We start from the raw sequence: 19,480 nt of genomic DNA on the forward strand, positions 1-19,480 counted from the left end.
TATTACTAAGAATACAAGAAGCTAAATGAACTGTTTTATTATTCCGTTTGATTATAACAAAAGAATGGCCAATTTCATTTTCTAATCGGAAGTGAATAAAATTTCCTAAGATATCTTAACTCAAAATCATTTTCTAGAAAACCTTTATTTCCTGAGCACTCAGAAAAAAAATTCATCACCATGGGTGGCTCATTGAGGGATTTTTTTTTTAAAAAAAAAAATAATAAAAAAAAATAAAAACGGTTCCTCGAATAAAATAATGAGATATAGTTATTCTCAACATGCAATGATGCACATCCCAACAATAGAATAATTATTCCATAGAAATAACTATTTTACTTTTAATTAGATCAATTCTTAGGTACTAAACATGGCCGAACTTTTAAAGGTACGAAATAATTAAAGAGGAACATATCCATACACATAGAGAATAATAAAAAGTACCGTAAATAATTCACAAGCTAGGCTCCCACAATTTGCATTATTCCTTATTTAAAGAGATCGCACTAATTAGTCACAAGTCCTAAAATTGATGATAAAACCAAAACATTGCGAACGCGCATTTATGTTATTTGAAATCATGCTGTTTTTCAGTGCAAATCCACTTGTTTTGAAGAATCTCAAAACCAAGCTTGATTAGAGATTGCTCACAATTTACTACTAGAAAACCAACATTTTTAATTTCAACAGTATGCATCGAGGCAATGCCAAATCATCAAAGATATTACAACAAATTACTAGAAAGTAAACACCAACTTAAAAAAGTTGTTCGAATCAAATCAAACCATTTATTTTGTGAAAATGAAACGAAACCGGCCAACACACCAGGAAACAAAAAAAACCATCTCATCCCTGCCAAAACCGTGGGGCTGGGGGCTGTTATTCCATGCACGCAAGCCATAACAACAATTAAATGGGGGAGTCTTCCACTTCCAGCATCAGTGATCAAATTAAGGAAACACCATCTCGATCCGTTTTGTGTGAATGAAGTTCTGTCTTCACATATATAATTGACAACAGTAGAAAATAAAAAACAAGAGCAATTAATAAGTAACTTTATCAAGATAAATACATTTTGGCACTACACATCCCTCAAAGTTAAATAGAAAGAAAAAGTTAGAGATCAAAGTATATATACCAGCATATATGCGAGATGAAGTCATCGGCCCTGTTGCGGTTCTATAACTTCTTCAGTCCGTAGCTCAAACCCAAGATTATTCTTCATTTTCTCAAACTTCGTTACCAATTTTTTGTTGCACCTTAAGACCTCCACATCTTGCAGGGTAGTCAAACGTGGTTCCTGGGGGAGCACGGTCAACCAAAAGCATTCTTTGATAACCAACTGCTTGAGATATGGCATTGCGCCTTTCCTCTGTTTCCATGTTTTAATGCTAAGATTTTCCAATTGAAGGACTTCAAGATGACGAAATGAACCTGCAAATATGTGGAGCTTTCTAGAAAGCACGCAACTTCGTAGTTTCAGTATCTGGAGATTAGGAAGTTTGCCCAGCACTTTCATGTCTCGACGGACGTTTAAGCACGATTGTCTTAAGGTTATTTTGGTGATTGTTACTGGAAATGTCGAAAGTATGGGATATTCTGAACAATTTATAATTTTCAATGTTTGAAGACGACGCAAACCTTGGAGGCAATTGAAAACTTCTACTAGTTCGCTGTAGTTCTCGCTGGACGCGAACCATATTCCAAATTTCGTTAGATTAGGAAATATCTGACCAGAGGAAATGCGCCGAACAATTTCTTGGTTAGGTGATATAGTGGAGAGGACTCGAAGGTTCTCCATAGCTGTAATGTTTGGGTCCAAATGGTTAGGCAAACTCACCGCCCCATACATATACAAATTCCTTAACCGTCGCAGCTTCCATATCCCTTTTGGCAAACGAGTCAGAAATTTACTACCTCTCATGTCGAGCGTTTCTAGATTCTCCAGGTTGCAAATGGAAGCTGGAAGATCTTTCAGTTCATCAGATTTGATCCTCAAGTACCTCAAGAAGATCAACTTTTCTATCTTTGTGGGAATGGAGTAGAGCTTTACTTCTTCAAAATTAAGTACCCGAACTAATTCTAAGTGTTCGATGGCCCATTTCAAGTGGTTTGAACCTGAGCTGTATGTATCTGGGCCAAAGAACGACAAAGAACGGGCATGTTTTGAAGAAATACATCCACGAGTCTTGCCCTGTAAGGAAAGTCTACGGGATTTGTTAGGAAAAGAAAGGTTAGTATCTTCAAATACCTCGAGAAACATCTCTTCTTTGCACTGAGATATGCAGATGTCTAGCAGAAGATCAGGGACAACGCATGTCTTTTTTCTTCCGTCTGTCCTCCTACTAACCACTTGGATCAAGTTTTGATCAATAAATTTCTCCAAGTACTTATCTTCAGCTTTAGCCTCCATCTCTCCACCGTCAGTCTGCGGTATGAATCCCTCGGCTAACCAAAGCTGGATCAATTGCCTTACAGGGATCTCATAGTCTTTTGGGTACACACCAAGGTACAAAAAACATAATTTCAAGTCCCGGGGCAGGTGCGTGTAGCTCAAGGCAAGGATTTTTTTGCAGTCAGACTCATTAAGGTACTGATTTACATTGTCAACAGATCTCGACCATTCCCTGAGTGACCTCTCCCTGTTTGCCAAAATGCCCGCTAAAACCACAATGGAAAGTGGTAACCCCCGACAACATTCTGCCATTTGTCTCCCATAAGTGTAATTCTGGAGGACATTGTCTATTTCCAAACACCTTCTTTCTTAAGAGTTTCCAGCTTTCTTCTTGGTTAAGAAGTGGGAGAAGGTAGGGATCGGGAGTACGGCTTGCATGTGAAGCGACTGCTTTTATGCGGCTGGTGATCAATATTCTGCTTCCGTTTCGATTCTCAGGAAAAGCACCGTGTACCTGATCCCAGACTTCTTCACTCCAAATATCGTCCATGACTACTAGGTACCTCTTCCCATTCAAGTGTTCGACCAGCTGCTCTATTAGGTACTCGATTCGCAATTTATCGTTACTCATGCCTGCTATTTTCTTTGTCAACTCATCTCTATCCCATATTGGCATATGGGACATTAAAATTTCAAGCATCAGCTCTTTGACTCTGAAATCTTGAGATACACACACCCATGCGCGGCAGTTAAAGTGACTTTGGACGGAAGCATCATTATAAATTTTCTTGGCGAGAGTGGTCTTCCCCAACCCACCTATTCCGATGATTGAAATAACATCAAGCTCTAAATTCCCTCTAGTAAGCCAGCTCACCAATGTCGCTGAGATAATATCGAAGCCCACCACGTCTTCTACCTCGACATCTCTCCTGCGTCTGTGCAGTGCTTCCTCCCGAGCCGCTGGACCTACACTTGCATCAGCTCTTTCAGTGCCTAACGCTTTCCCATTAAGCAAGATGTTTTCCATTTTTTTTTTGAGACCTTTTATCTTCTTTCCTACACCGGAAACCCAAATTGGGTAGTCAATGCTGATAGTCCTCACCACCACTTTTCTCCTCCTAAATTGTGAGTATCTGACGATGTATCTGTCGATGACATCCTCAATCTTGTAAGCCACCTCCCTGATTTGCCGGACTACTTCCTTCCCCGCTTCACCGTTTCGTCCTCCCCCGGATTCATCTAGGAATTTATTTATCTGTTCGAGCTGCCCTTGAAGTGAGTCCACATCATCCTTCACTCCAACAAGTAGATCTACTTCTTTATTGATTAGCTGGAGCAAGTACTGTACGAGGGAACCGATGGCACTGTCGCTGGCCATTTATGCTTGTTTTCACTCTCTCTGTGTTCATCTAACGGAAAAGAGAGAGTCTCTCTCGGCGAGAGAGTGCTTTTCCAGCGAGTAGGGAGAGTCCGGCGAGAGACAAGCGAGAGAAAAAGTTCTCAAATTTTTTTCTTTTGCAGTAGTCCGGCGACAAGACAACAGAGAAAAAAGATTCAATTTTTTTACTTTTGCAGTCGGTAGCGGAGAGGAAGAGATAGATGACAAACTTGAGAAATCCCACTCACGTGAGCAAACTGTGCCTTCTTAAGATCTTTCCCATTTTATTTTCAGTTTTAAGTTAGAATGGATAACAATTATTTAAATAAAAATTAGAATAAATTTTTTATTCACGTGAAATTGCACTATTTGCATATTTAAAATGATTTTATTATTTTTCTTTCACATTTTTCTTTTCCCTTTTGTCTTCTTATACAATTAAAAGAATATTTAATTGTAAAAATACTTATTTTAATAAAAGTGAAATTTGATTAATTATTTTAGATAAAATTTTACAACTCTCTGCTGTAAGTCTGACCCTCTTCCGCATCAATTTTCTGACCACTTTATTCACACCGTCTGTGGTGAGTGACATTTGTGGTCTTTAGATATTGGAAGGCCTTTTTTTAACCTTTTTCTAATATATAATTTAATGTTCCAATGGAGACGTACAACTAATGTGAAGGCCTTTTTGCGCGGTAGAACTGCTGGGATGGCATGAGATACAGAGATAGGAGAGGGATAGAATTGTACACAATTAATAGCATTTTTCATTCACATTACTTTATGAGGCGTAGATATCGTGGATTCGTGCTGGAGAAATGTTTTAAATACTCTTAGTGCACAATAATTACACTATTATAAGATATATTGGGGTGTGATTTAATGTATGAGTTTCACTCTAATGTATTTTGTTATAGTACTTTTGTTGTGTACTATAAATACATGTATCATTACGTGGAAGATCCTTAATTTATTGGTAAGTTGTTTAAATTTTACAAGAATTTTAGATTAAAGGAGACTACGAGACTAAATAAATAAAAGAAAAAAAAAATATAATTTAACTTCTCAAACTATCACTAATTTTTTTTTGGATGGTTGTCAAATTATTAAGGCTTGTACTCTAATTCTCAAACTACCAAAACTTTTGAAAAAGACACATTTTGACAAAATATCTACATAATATCTCTGCCAAGTGTCATTTTTCAATAAAAAAAATTAAATAAATAAACTAATATTTTATATCTTACTTTATTTTTAAAAAAATTGGGTGTTTGGAGTGGCGTTGATTTCCCCGTCAGAAACCGATTGAGGTCTTCCATAACGATGATAGATTTGATTGTCGTTTGTAACAAAATAAAATTCAGATTGGAATCATTCATAATCTTCAAAAGATCAATATCATAGACATCGAAGAATAGGAAATTAGTCATGTTCGAGTTCCGAGAGGTGGGGACAAGTTCGCCGAGTTATAGGCGTGCATCGTGCCCAACGACGATGCTGAAAAGAAGCAGTACGTCCTCCAGTCTATCACAATATTTTTTAAAAAAATAAAAATTATAGTTTTAGTTTTAGTTTTTTTTTTCTAGTTTTTTAATTTTTTGAATTTTTTAATTGAAAAATAACACGTAGCATGAGTATTATGAGGATATTTCGTCCAAATTGATCTTTTTCAAAAGTTTTGGTAGTTTTGGTAGTTTTGGAGGTCAAAGTACAAACCTAAAACATTGGTAGTGTGGAGGGCCATTCAAAATAAGAGTGATAATTTAGAGGGTTAAATTGTATTTTTCTCTAAATAAAAATACGAGACTTATATGCTCAAATGGGCTTCTCAACTCTCTTTCTTTTTGGCTGTTTAAACTTTTGTAAAATTTGAATAATCTAAAAATTCAGACAGCCTAATGGCTGCCTCGGCTTCGGTGGTTGATATCATTACACCACTTGAAGTTAGGATGGTGAAACCGGGAGATGTAACTTATGGCATGACATATTTTGATTATAATGTAAGTATCACATTAGATTTAGTGCTTAAGAGTGATAATGCCAATGGCCAAGTAATAGTGGTTTCCTGTTAAGCGATACCATACCACAATTTATCCTGCAATCATTCTTAAAAATAAAAAAAAATAAAAAAAAAACCTTATTTAGCATTTTATTTACTGTCTATTTTTTCAAAATCATTCTCCCCTCATATAGACAAATATTTGCACTGTATACTAGACTTAATGCAATATTATAATATGCTTTTACGCCAGAAATGATAATTCTCATAGCTGACCCACCCTTTTGACTTTTGAGTGCGACATAAGTTTCTCTATTGTCCAAATCGACCACAAATTGAAGCAATGGAAATGTTTGGCAAATGCTTATATAGAAGGGCTCTAATTCATGTATAATTGAAATATAATTATTGCATATAACTTTAAGGTACATCGAGGTAGAACTCACACACCCCAATATTCTAGTGAAGAAGACAACTAATGTGAAGGCCTTTTTGCTCCGCTTCTTTTCTTTTCTTTTTTTCTCAAACCGTAGCTTCTCGTTTTACAAATTTTTTTTCTTTTGTACACGTAGCCTGCTGGGTTAGAAGAGGTATACACAATAGCATTCCTATTTTGGGAAGAAATTGAAATATAATATAGACTCCTAAATTTACAACAACCCAAACTTGTAACCAAATATGTAAAGAAGTAAAGAAATAAACATAGATATTTGATTACAAAGTAGAAACTCTTTGCACCAAAGAAAAAATCACTCCGGAGCAGCCAAACTCAATAAATCAACTACAAGAAGAAATAGCTAGTTACAAGACAGTCGTACTCACAATTCCCTTGTAGTAGTCGTACCTTGAACTTTAATAAGTACCTATACTTGAATGTCTCTCTACCAAACCCTGTTGGAAGAGTTCTTCAATTGATCCCTTTAACTAGATCCTCTCTCTAGTTAGGCTTCAAACGGTTGAATGGTTACAATACAAAAACTCTAAGAGAATTAGCACATCTAAAAATTTCTGTCTAAAAACTTTTCTTTTAACACACTGAAGTTCTATTTAGAAATCTTACAATAATACAGCCTAAAAGCCCATTTAAATAGGCTTTAGAATATTAATTCTACACAAATTCGGATTTTCATAGGCGGCGTCCGGACTTGCAACCCTAGCGTCCGGGCGGTTGCATAAAAAGGCTCATCCGCCCACAGTCTTCACTTCTGTGTCCAGAATTCGTTGCAAACAGGACCCTACTGACTTCAGTGCCCGCTTGGCCGTCTAGACTTCTTCCATACATGAACTTACTGACCTAGCCATCTACTGCTGGTGTCCGGACATGTATTGGACTCTGAGTTTCTAAGCTAGGCATCCAGACTCTAGGAGCGTCCAGACGGTCTGTAGGAAAAACCGACTTTTTTAGGGTATAAAGTTTTCATAATATTTCCATCAACATGATCTTTCCTTCTTAGTGATATTCTCTACATATTTTTTCCTTGTTCAGCCATTTCCATACTTGGAATAATATTCTGCAATAAGTCTTTTGGAAGTCCTCTGGAAATACGGTGTCCCTGTTATGGAAGCGTTTTTGTCAATGGAATATAGCCAATAATTTGGTGGTTTTTATTTTGATTTTTTTGTTCCAAGATCATTTGTGTCATCCTTTCATTAAATGGGACAAAAATACGTACTTTGTATCATGTCTCTATAGAAGTTATTTTTTTTAAATGTAATTTTTATCTACTTTTACTATTATCAACGAAAAGAGTTCTTTTTATATCTATTTTTACTATTCTCAAAGAATAGAGAGAATTAAATTGTCCTTTCTTTTTTTTTTTCTTGGACACGGTATCAGTTTAACAAATTTTTAGTTATTTTGATTAGTTGAATGTAGAGCTTTATCAAAAAAAAAAAAAAATGCTCAAGGATTAGTCAAAATATTTTTTATTTTTTTAGCTATTTTAATTGTTCCAATTTCATTGAGGGAATGACGTCGAGAACTTCTATTAGACCAAACTACTATCGACCAACAGCCGGCCCAAAAAATATTAACAAACAGTTGCAGAGTCGATAATTACAATTTTTAGAATTTTGTAAGATTTATGAGCATATGTTTCGGTGAAAAGAGACTTGCTAGATTCCGTCGGCCAATTTTCAGATTAAAATATAAAGTGGGTGTCTTTATCCCTCATATTTGTTGGGTTGGGTGCAAATCCAGCTTTCTTTTACAGCTTGCTATTGTAGTGGGCTAATTTTTACTTGGACATTTAAGTGGCATGTTTGCTAGACCAGACTTTTTCACTTGAGATGGGTTGTTCTTCATTGTCTTAGAAAGGGTCAATTGTTTTGCTCTTGTAATTTTAGCCTGTTGCTTTAGTTTGCTGCTTCAAGCTAGGTTTGTTCCTGGCTTAGTGTTTAGGGATTCTTCATCTCTACTCACTATCTCCAGCCTTTGGGCTTCCGTTGTAGATTTGGGACAGTGTTCTTGCCTTCGGGCGTTGTATTTACCTTTGGGCGTTTATGCTATGAATGAAATGCTCCCGTTAAAAAAAAAAAAAAAATTGATTACGTCCATAACTTCTGTACCCAAAAAATATTAAAAAAGATTTTGTAAAAAAATAAAAATAAGTTGAATAAGTTCAATTTTGAGATTAAAATATAAAGTGGGTGTTTATCGCTTGTTTTGAGGCGAGAAATTAGTGGGAATCTAGCTAGCCTTTTTTCACCAAAACATAAAGTGGGTGTCTTTATCCCTCATATTTGTTGATGGGTGCAAAAACGAATTGATTATGTCCATAACTTCTGCACCCAAAAAATATTAAAAAAGATTTCTAAAAAACTAAAAAAAAAAGCTGAATAAGTTCAATTTTGAGATTAAAATATAAAGTGGGTGTCTTTATCGCTTGTTTTGAGGCGAGAAATTAGTGGGAATCTAGCTAGTCTTTTTTCACCAAAACATAAAGTGGGTGTCTTTATCCCTCATATTTGTTGAGTTGGGTGCAAAAACGAATTGATTTTTTTTTTTTTTTGATTATGTCCATAACTTCTGCACCCAAAAAAATATTAAAAAAGATTTCTAAAAAACTAAAAAAAAAAAGCTGAATAAGTTCAATTTTGAGATTAAAATATAAAGTGGGTGTCTAGGTAGCCTCTTTTCACCAAAACATAAAGTTCAATTTTAAAATTAAAAAAAGACACAATTATATTTGGATTTGGACCAGGACCAGCTGTCCGCTGTTGCTTGGGAACATTTTCACATTTCACTAGGCTAATATTTAATTAACATTTAGCAAAAGTACAATTTTTTTTTTTAAAAAAAAATAATTATCTATTTTTTCAAAACACTTAATCTAGCTCAATATTTTAACTGTTCATTTTTATTTTTTATTTTTTTTATTTTTCTCAAGGTTCTACAGTTAATCTTTAAGGTAATAAATTAAGGAAATTTGATGAAAATCTCATCCGTTAAATGAGTATTTGAATTGGTAAGCTTGTTATGGAACTTATACTCTCTTTGTTTTTTTGAACTTAAAGAGATATTTTTGTCTTATGAAACAAATTGCAAGGGCACTTGTGTATATATTATACACATTTTTATTGTGTAAAAATCATTTTCCCTTACATTATGAGGTGTAGTGAAACTCGCCAATTTGTCTTATATTCTGCCATTATTTTCTTGACAGCTGATAGGCAATATGCGCACTACCTTGAATTTTGACGTCAGCAATTATTTTCTTTTTTATTGTCCAAATCGACCATGAATTGAAGCAATAATTCACATTGAGATATTTACTTAAAAATATATATATATATATTTCACATTGAGATATGCTATGTTGTACACTTGCAACTGAAACTTCATGAAATTGTTGAAGCGCATTCGGATTTGCAACCCTAGCGTCCGGGCGGTTGCATAAAAAGGCTCATCCTCCCACAGTCTTCACTTCTACGTCCAAACTTCGTTGCATACAGAAACCTACTGACTTCAATTCCCACTGGGCCGTCCGGAGCTCTTCTATACGTGAACTTACTGACCTAGACATCTGTTGCTAGCGTCCGGACATGTATTGGACTTTGAGTTTCTAAGCTAGGCATCCAGACTCTGGCATCTGAGCGTCCAGATGGTCTATAGGGAAAATCGACTTTTTTGAGATATAAAGTTTTCAAAATATTGCCTTCAATAAGGTCTTTCCTTCTTAGTAATATTCTCTGCAGATTCTTTCCATGTTCAGCCATTTTCATACTTCGAATAACATTCTGCAATAAGTGTTATGGAAGTCCTCTGGAAATGCGGTATCCTTGTTTTGGAAGCGTTTTTGTCAATGGAATGTAGCCAATTAAAATAAACCAAAAAAAAATATGTGAAGGGGCTTAAACTCACTTTTTTACTTTTACTTTCACCAAGGTTAAGAGATAAGATATCTCTTTTAGCCAACCACAATATGACAAATACTCGTGTTATTTTGAGATCATCTTTATAATTTATTGCAATACCCCACTACATATTAATTGTAACATTTTTTAACTGATATCCTATCCCTTATTTAATCAAATTATAGTTTGTCCCCTACAATTAATTATTTAATACATTATGACTTATTCTTACTAGTTTATTATTTTAATCTCATTACTTTATCTTAAACCCTTTTTTATTTCAATTATATAAATATAATCACTTAAAATATAATATCAGTTCCATCTTATTTAAAAAAATATAAACTATTAATACTAAACCCTTTTTTTTTTTTTTTTGGGCGTTACATGTTTGGTTGCAATATTTTTGGTTTGAGTAGTTGCTAACTTGCTATTGTTTTTAAAGCATTTGTATCAAGCTCTCCAAAAATTTCACAAAATTTAACCCAAATAATCTACTTTTTTGATTTTATCTCACATTTGAAAATTTTCATACATCAAACTTTCTAAATATTTCTTTATTTTAATTATGTATTATTTTTTATTAGTTTTGACACCAACCAATTTAATTGTATGAACGTCAAATTTTCCTACATCAAACAATCACACCACAATCGGCTACCCACATAATCGAAAATTTCAAATTTTCAATTCCCAGTCACTACAAACATCAACACAATACTACCAAAATCTCTAAATTACACCATCAAAAACCACCCCATCGGCCATCAATAGAGAATTCAAGTTCTCACTAGAATCGACCAAAATAAGGCAAATTCTCAAGCCTTAAACAGAAACCCAAAATACCGATAATCATCCAACAAAATATCACAAATTAGAAATCCAACCCACAACTCAATAACCAATTGAAACCTACAATTTCAAACCCTAAATCTTTTTTTCTTTTTTTTTTTTAAATGAAACCCTAAATCAATTGAAAACAAAGAATGAAACTCACGTTTGGGAAGGGAAATCCTCCAAATACCCAACACTCTCTCGGTGTTTGCGAGTGGAGATGACGGAACCTAGCACTTCACGACTTTGTTGAGTACCAGAAGCAAAACCCAGTTCTTGGTTTCCTTTAGCAATGATTTCAGATGCTTCACAATAAGAAGAAGACTTGGACTTCTTGGAGTCGGAGAGGAGGCTCAAGTTTTTGTTCTCAACAAAATCTTGCTCTTCTTGCTCGTCTTGGTGAACTGTACAAAGAGAAGTGGAGGATTATGGCGGTGGTGTCGGCTGTGTGTCTCTGATATTTGTGATTATTTGTTTGAATCCAATGCATCTATCAAAATCCATATCAAAAGCCATGAGAGAGAGAGAGAGAGAGAGAGAGAGAGAGAGAGAGAGAGAGAGAGAGAGAGAGAGAGAGAGAGAGTTTGGGCGTTTTGAGAAAGAAGGAAAACTTATGCACACAGTGAAGAAGCTCGACAGAGAGACGCAGAGGAAAGTGAAGAAAGGCGTGAGAGTGAAAAAAAAAAAAAAAACTAATAAAAAATAAAATAGCATGAGCTCGTTGGGCGTTAAACATGGATAATGATTCTGACAAGAGGTATTATGGTGAAATGATGGAAAGCTTGATGCAGATGAGTTTTTGAGAAGTTTCACCAATTGGTGAAATGTTTTAAATCTCTAGTGAGCTCTTTATTTCAATTTTTTCATCAAAATTTAGTGAAATTTTTTTTTTTAAAAAAAAAAATCAACTTCAACAAACTCTCTATAACTTATATATTTTAGCTTTTGTCAGGATTTCACTTTAAATTTGCCTCACAAATTTTACAAGTTATTGAATATTTTATCATTTCTTTCCCCTTTCACTTCACTTTTCACTTTTTCTCTTTCCTTATTTGTTATGAGTGATTGCTTAAAATCAATAAAAAATTAATATTTAATTGAAATAGAAAAAGATTTGGAGAATTTGGTGTATGAAGTTTGTTAAAAGTAGTAGTTAAAATAACAAAGGTAAATTTTTAGCTAAAATTTAGTTAAAATTTGGAGATCTCGTAGAAGATACTCACACAAGTAAACGGAATTGGACTTCTAGAAACGCATATGACTAAATCATTGTTCTTTATCCACCTTGAATCAAGAGTATTTCAGGTTAAGCTGTGCAAAATGCAAATGGACTGTACAAATTGAAACTAGAGCAACAAGAAGGGTAAACAACATTCATGATTCATTGGGTAAAGATGCATTTGTGCGAAATTAGAAGGTTACGATGCAATCCCTTAAAAATCCTAGGGGAGTGGCCTGACTCCTACCCTGATCAGGTGAGGGGGAGGTCCAGCCTGTGACGCCGTCAGAATATATATATATATAGTATTAATTAAATAACTAAGTTTGTAATTTCTTATTAACTTAATTATTGGGATAGTTGATAATTTCCTACAAATTATTCTAATTACACAAACATACACATAACATATATCTCAATTAAAGGACCTTTTTTGCGAATTTTTTCAGACTGTAGCATGTCGTTTTGCGAATTTTTTTTTCCTTTGAGTAATACTAGCCGTACTTCCAACTTTCACTCTCAAATCTATACACCCTGATGTAGCACTTGTCATGTCAGGTTTTCATTACTCAAGTCAAGAAATTTTGAAGGTTCGTTTGAGTTTACGATTTTAAAAAATATAATTTTTAAATATGCGATTGAAAAAAATAATTTTTAAAAATGTAGTTAAACGTTTGGTAAAATTGTAATTTAGCCTTTAAAATTATGTGTTTCCAAAAAAAACTCTATTACCTGCGATTTGAAAAAACAGATTTATACATTTTCAAATTACAATTTTTAAAAATACAATTTTCAAACGATTTATGTTATGCAATTTGATTTAAAATCTTACTTATAATTTATGTTCTGTAATTTAATTTAAAATCTTATTTATTGTTTACGAAAATCCCACCTTATCTCTTGTTTTGAGGCTAGAAATCCGTCGAAATCTAGCTAGACTATTCTCAGCTAAACATATGCTCTTAGCGTTCATTTATCAAGAAATCTTACAAAATTCTAAAAATTGTAATTATTGTTAATATTTTTTTGGCCGGCTGTTGGTGGATAGTAGTCTGGTCTATAAATAGAAGTTGTCGAGGTCATTCCCTTAATGAAATTAGAAAAATAGCTAAAAAAAAAAATTATTTTGGCTAATCCTTGAGCAATTTTGTTTAATAAAGCTCTACATTCGGCTAATCAAAATAACTAAAAGTTTGTTGGGCTGCTACCGTGTTCAAGAAAAAAAAAATCAATTTTATTCTCTATATTCTTTAATAATAGTAAAAATAGATATAGAAAGAACTCTTTTCTCTTGTGGAACTGTAATTTGACAGTTTTTAAGAGCATCTCCATTGTATAAATAAATTCATTGTATTAATTATATGAGAAAAGTGATAAAAGTTCATTTTCATTTTTTAAATTACCATCTAATTGATAGTATTCCCTTTAAACTTTGAAGTTTCAATTCGTCAAATCTTTCAAATTATAAAAAAATTGTCAATACCTCTCACCAAGACTAGCAAAAAGACAAAAGTACCTTTATAATTTGTTTAATAAGACAAAAATACTTCTAAAAATTTAAAAAAAAAAAAAGAAAAAAAAGAAAAAAAGAAAAAAAACAATTTAACATTTAAAAAAACCAAAAAAAATTTATTTTATTTGAAAAAAGCAAAATTTTTTTATAAAAAATAAAAAACTTGTTAATTTTTCTTTTAGTTTTTAAATTTGGCCACTCCTTGTTTTGATGTATTTTTCTTTTAAAAAAAAAATAATAATATTTTATTGTATTAAGAGTATTTTCATCATTGTAGAATATTAACAACTTTTGATAGTTTAAGAGAAACATCATCTAAGTTAAGAGTTTTAACAGACTTTATTTGTAAGGTGATAGTTTGAGTGATTTACGTGGACTTCACCCAGACAGTTTTTAAGAACATCTCCTACATGCATATTAGATAAATTTTTTTTGTATCAGTTATATTTAGCTAATAATGAGTGTGAAATGGTTTTCGCTTCAGAGATTTCTTTTTCTAATCAATAAAAAAGAAAGACTTTTTGGTTCAATAATTGCGATGATGTCAATACCTTCTGCTAACCAGCAAGTCTTTCTTATTAATTTTTGAGATCTGCATTTTTTGTACGTCATGTATATTTCTTCCACCGTTCTTTCCCTCTACCACCTCAACCAACAAATAGAAAAAAAATCCAAAAAGAGAAAGAGAGAGAGAGAGAGAGAGAGTTTGTGAGTGACTTTCAAAAATCGAAACGTAAACAATGGCGTTTTACCAAACTTAATCCATCATTTTCCTTTCTTCCTCTCTTCCCTCTTTCCTCTCGCACCCCTCACCATCCTCTAACAATGTAAAAAAAAAAAAAAAAAAAAGTTTCTGAGTTCCTAAAAGATTTGAGGGTGGGAAGATAACATAAATGGCAACCTTTCTCCTTACTCCCGTCGAACAGTACTGGGTCCAACTACTCGATGAGGAACCAAGACTCGTTGGTGGATTGAAGGATCAAGTCGACACACTTCAGAGCTGGCTCAGTTTTATATCCGAGGAGAAGCCGGAGGAGCATGCCATATCGAAGGTGCTAATCGGGCAAATCAGGGAGAAGGCTTACGAGGCTGAGGATGTAATCGACACATTCATCCTCAACACCTCAAAACACAGGAGGAGGAAAGCGGGGGGAAAGATAATCCATGGGTCTGACCACGCAAAAACGCTTCTCGATGTAGCAAAGAAGATAGAAAGTCTCAACAAAGAAATCAATAAAATCTTCGCCAATAACACAAAGTACGCCGGTGAAAGAGCTGAAGCTAGTGTAGATGCAGATCAGTCCGAGGAGGCACTGCAGAGACGTAGGAGAGAAGTCGAAGAAGATGACGTGGTGGGCTTCAATAATAACTTAATGGCATTGGAGAATCTTTTTATTGCAAACGGTGAAGAGCTTGATGTCATTTCAATCATCGGCATGGGTGGGTTGGGGAAGACAACTCTTGCAAGTAAAATCTACAACACTACTCGCTTCAGGGAGCGCTTCCCCCTCCGTGCTTGGGTGTATGTATCTCAACATGACAAAACTAGAGAGCTGTTGCTTAAAATTTTCAAGGAGATGCCAATATCAGAGGAGTTGGGAAAGATGCTCGAAGGCATGGGGGAGGGCGAGTTGAAAAAGACGCTGTTCAATTACTTGAAAAGGGAGAGGTACCTGGTAGTCATGGACGACATCTGGGAAACTGATTTATGGCTTGAGGTAAGCTTTGTATTTCCTAATAACTCTAATGGAAGTAGAATATTGATTACCAGTCGTAATAAAGCTGTGACTTCAGTATGCCATACTCCTCCCTACATTCTCCCATTTCTCAATAAAGACGAAAGCTGGAAACTCTTTCATAAGAAGGTGTTTCGAGGAGGAGAATGTCGTCCCGAGTTAGAGCCTCTGGCGAGACAACTGGCAGAAGGCTGTCGTGGCTTACCACTTTCAATTGTGGAATTAGGGAGCCTTTTAGCAAACGAAAAGCAAGAATTGCAAACATGGTCGAAATTTATTCAAGTAAATCGCTACCTTACACAATGCAAAAATATATTGGCCTTGAGCTACACCCACCTGCCCCAAAGCTTGAAACCATGCTTTTTGTATCTTGGTGTATACCCAGAAGACTTTGAGATTCCTGTAAGGCAATTGATCAACCTATGGATAGCCGAGGGTTTCATACAGCACACTCCCAATTACATAGGCGTAGAGATGAGGCACACTCTCAATTATATGTTCCTAGAGAATGTTGCTAAAGGTTACTTGGAGCAGCTCATTGATCGAAACTTGATCCAAGTGGCTAGCAGGAGGACAGATGGAGAAGTAAAGACATGCCGTATCCCTGCTCTTCTGCGAGATCTCTGCATATCAGAGAGTGCAGAAGTTGGGTTTCTGGAAGTCCATACGGAAGATAATCCTTTATCCACGAACAAATCCCGCATACTTTCCATCGAGGGTAGAATTGATCCATATATTTCTTCATTCCACTCTCATCACTGTTTCCGTTCTCTGTTGTTTCTTGGTCAAGATAGATATGACTTTGATCCAAACCACTGGAAATGGTCCCTCGAAATCTTCAAGTTACTTCGGGTGCTTAATTTTGGGCGTGTAAATATCTACTCCATTCCCACAAGGATACAAAATTTGATCCATTTGAGGTACTTGCGTATAGAATCCGTTGCACTAAAAGCTATTCCAGCTTCCATTGGCAACCTCAGGAATCTAGAAACACTTGATATGAGGGGTACTTGTCTGGATTGTTTGCCAAAGGAGATATGGAAGTTGGATCGTTTAAAGAATCTGTACATGTCTGGGCCAGTGAGTTTACCTCAGAATAAGTCCTTGGATGCTGTGAGGAACCTCCAAGTCCTTTCCACTGCATCTCTAAACCCACAAACTGTTCTTCCTAATTGTGTAAGGAAATTAGGAATATGGTTTGCGAGCGACGTGAGCAACATCGAAGTAGCAAGTGTTTTTGAAAGCCTCGGCCATGAACTTGATCTTCGAACATTGAAAATTATAAATTATTCTGAGCGTGCTCTTCCGACCTCACTTTTGTCGACAATCTTCTCCACCAAGATAACCTTACGACATGTGCGCTTAGATGTCGCTAGCGGCTTGAGAGATCTAGGGAAACTTCCCTTTCTTAGGATACTGAAACTACAAAGTTGTTCGCTTTCTGGTAAGCTATACGTGTTTAAATATTCATTTCTTGAACTCGAAGTCCTTCAATTGGAAAATTTGAGAATTAAAGAATGGAAACAAGAGGAACATGCAATGCCACGGCTCCGGCATTTGATTATCAAAAAATGCATTGAGTTGACTATGGTCCCTAACGAGCAGTTAAAGAGTTTGAGGGGCTTGCGAGATGTGGAGGTATTATGGAGCAATCCAAAATTGGCAGAGATGCTTCAGGAATTGGAGAAGGAATTGGAAAAGGAATTGCAGAAGGTATTGCAGAAGGAATTGCAGGTGCAGATTGGATTCAAGCTATTGATCGATCCTCCTCTGGATGCCGACTTTTATAAACCAATTGCGGCATGAAAAATCTACTAAACAATTTAATTGCTCTTGTTTTTTTTATGTTTTTTGTTTTTCCAAGAAGTGGTGTTCCTTCGATTGCTGTTAATAAGTTATCCCCTTGTAGCTCCCCCACGGTTTTGGGAGGATAACACGATCGAGTTCGAAGCAGAGAAGGCATTGTTTGTATTTAATTTCCTGGTCAGTTGGTTTCGTTTCATTGTTATCCTCTTGTTGTTTCTAATAGTTTGTGTACTGAACTCTTGCTTATTCGAGGTGTGCCACCGAGCAGACTGTTAAAATAAAGTGTTTGTTTTGTTAGAATTAACGATCACAAATGGATCGGAGATAGCCTACACTCATAACTTTTGATGAATAAATCTGCAGCAAAAAAACTTATAAAATGTACAGATAATCCTTCTGGAGAGAGAATTTTGTAAGCATGAATAAGAGATAGGATCGATCTCTCAAGCATATATATATATGTTATTTAAACATGAATTCTTTTCTCATTTCTTATTTGCATTTGTTCGTTAAGTGACGTCGTTGAAGAGGAGAACTGGGAAGACATGTGCTCATTGCTTTAATTGGTTTGGGTACATGTTGGAAGTCCGGCTTGTTTTTTGAACTTTAATTTGTGATTGTTAATGAAACAATGCTACAATATCTTTCATTAGTACCCTAGTTTAAGTTATGTATATGTATCGCACTGTTTGAATTGTACGTGTTTGACATTATGACTATGACGACGTATTTTCATTTGAAAGGAATGTGAACGTATATATGGTTAATTATGCCGGCCACCATGATTGAAGTTTCTATATATACGATCATGATGGTCGTTAATTTTTGATCTTATACTTGTGTATTTCAGGTTTTGAAGTTGGTTATGTATATATCAGTATGACAGTATGATCATGATGACTTAGGGTCTGTTTGGGTTTGCGATTTTAAAAATAGCGATTTTAAAATGTGCGATTTGAAAAAAGTTATTTTTAAAAACGCAGTTAAGCGTTTGGCAAAATCACAGTTTAACCTTTAAAATCGCGAATTTACCTTTAAAATTCTGCGTTTTCAAAAAAACAGATTTTCTGCGTTTTCAAATCTCAATTTTTAAAAATGCAGTTCCCAAACGATCTATGTTCTGCATTTGGTTTAAAATTGTATTTATTGTCTACGAAATCGCAATTTCAAACGCACTCTTAGTAATTGACGACTATCAGGTTTCATAAAAAATAACTAAATAAATAAATAAAATTAACATTAAATTTTAATGCCGGTTAAACAGTAAACGACACTAAAATTAAACAATATTTAAAACTACTGTCGTTTTAACAGTAGACATCACTTTTTCAAGTGCTTGCTAGAGCAATTTAATCAGAATATGTCCCAAAATGCAATCAACTGCTCTACATAAACTAATCAAACTATACTTAATTATTCCTCTCAATTTATTAGACAATTTGTAATTTACATCTAATTTTTTTAAAATTTGGTTAATGTATCAGCCTAATTTACCATAACTTCTTAAAATTGATATGACTTTTAAAATTATCATTAAATATATAACCCGTCCTATGGTTCTATAGATTAAACCCAAGTGTCTTCCGCAAATTGAAGTTAGAATAACTTTCAGTTTATAATTTTACCCTCAAGTACCTCAAATGGATAACAAATAAGTATGTTTGGAAAGTGAGTGTGAATTGAATATTTTTAAAGGTAGTAGTAGTAAAAAGTTATAGATGTGATATAAAGTGAAAAGAATTTATATGAAAAAATAAAAAAAGTTTTGTATTGTAATAATTTTTTTTTATTTAAATAGTAATATAAAATTATTGATATAATATAAAGTTAAAATATTTTGAAGTTAATAACTTTTAAAAACAATAAAAATAAAGTAAGAGAAATTTTCCTCACATGCCAATCAAGCCCTTGTCGTTTAATTTTTATCCTGGTCGGAATAGTGCAGACGAAATTAATGCAATGTCTCCTTTTTCCTGAACGTTAAAAATCAATATCATTTTTCTTTTCTTTTCTTTTTTGTCTGAGCAATACAAATTATCAATGTCATCATTCCCTAATTTAGATAAAAGAATTTACTGTTACTTACTCTGCTTTCTATTCTTCTATGTTTGGGTATGCTTCTTGTAATTTTCTACTCAACATGCTTCTTTTATTCCCATTTTACATGTGTATCACACTGTATGTCCATGAAAATACTGAATAAATGACAAATATATCATAAAATAGTCACAAATTTATATT

General features: G+C 34.3%; 1 protein-coding gene and 1 pseudogene across 1 annotated transcript; one reads left to right on the top strand and one right to left on the bottom strand.

Annotated features, from left to right (window-relative positions):
- Positions 1-549: 549 nt before the first annotated feature.
- On the bottom strand, positions 550-4,015 carry LOC133870092 (putative disease resistance RPP13-like protein 3; annotated as a pseudogene).
- A 10,575-nt stretch (positions 4,016-14,590) lies between these two features.
- Positions 14,591-17,239, top strand: LOC133871718 (putative disease resistance RPP13-like protein 3). The gene has a single exon (XM_062309134.1). The coding sequence runs from the start codon at positions 14,591-14,593 to the stop codon at positions 17,237-17,239; it is 2,649 nt and encodes an 882-aa protein (XP_062165118.1).
- The last annotated feature ends 2,241 nt before the right edge of the window (positions 17,240-19,480 follow it).

The sequence above is a fragment of the Alnus glutinosa genome, chromosome 6, assembly GCF_958979055.1.
Source record: "Alnus glutinosa chromosome 6, dhAlnGlut1.1, whole genome shotgun sequence".
NCBI classification, from domain to species: Eukaryota; Viridiplantae; Streptophyta; class Magnoliopsida; order Fagales; family Betulaceae; genus Alnus; species Alnus glutinosa.

Bases quoted from the DNA above. Each gene is read 5' to 3' on its own strand.
- LOC133871718 (XM_062309134.1), top strand. From the start codon at position 14,591: ATGGCAACCTTTCTCCTTACTCCCGTCGAACAGTACTGGGTCCAACTA.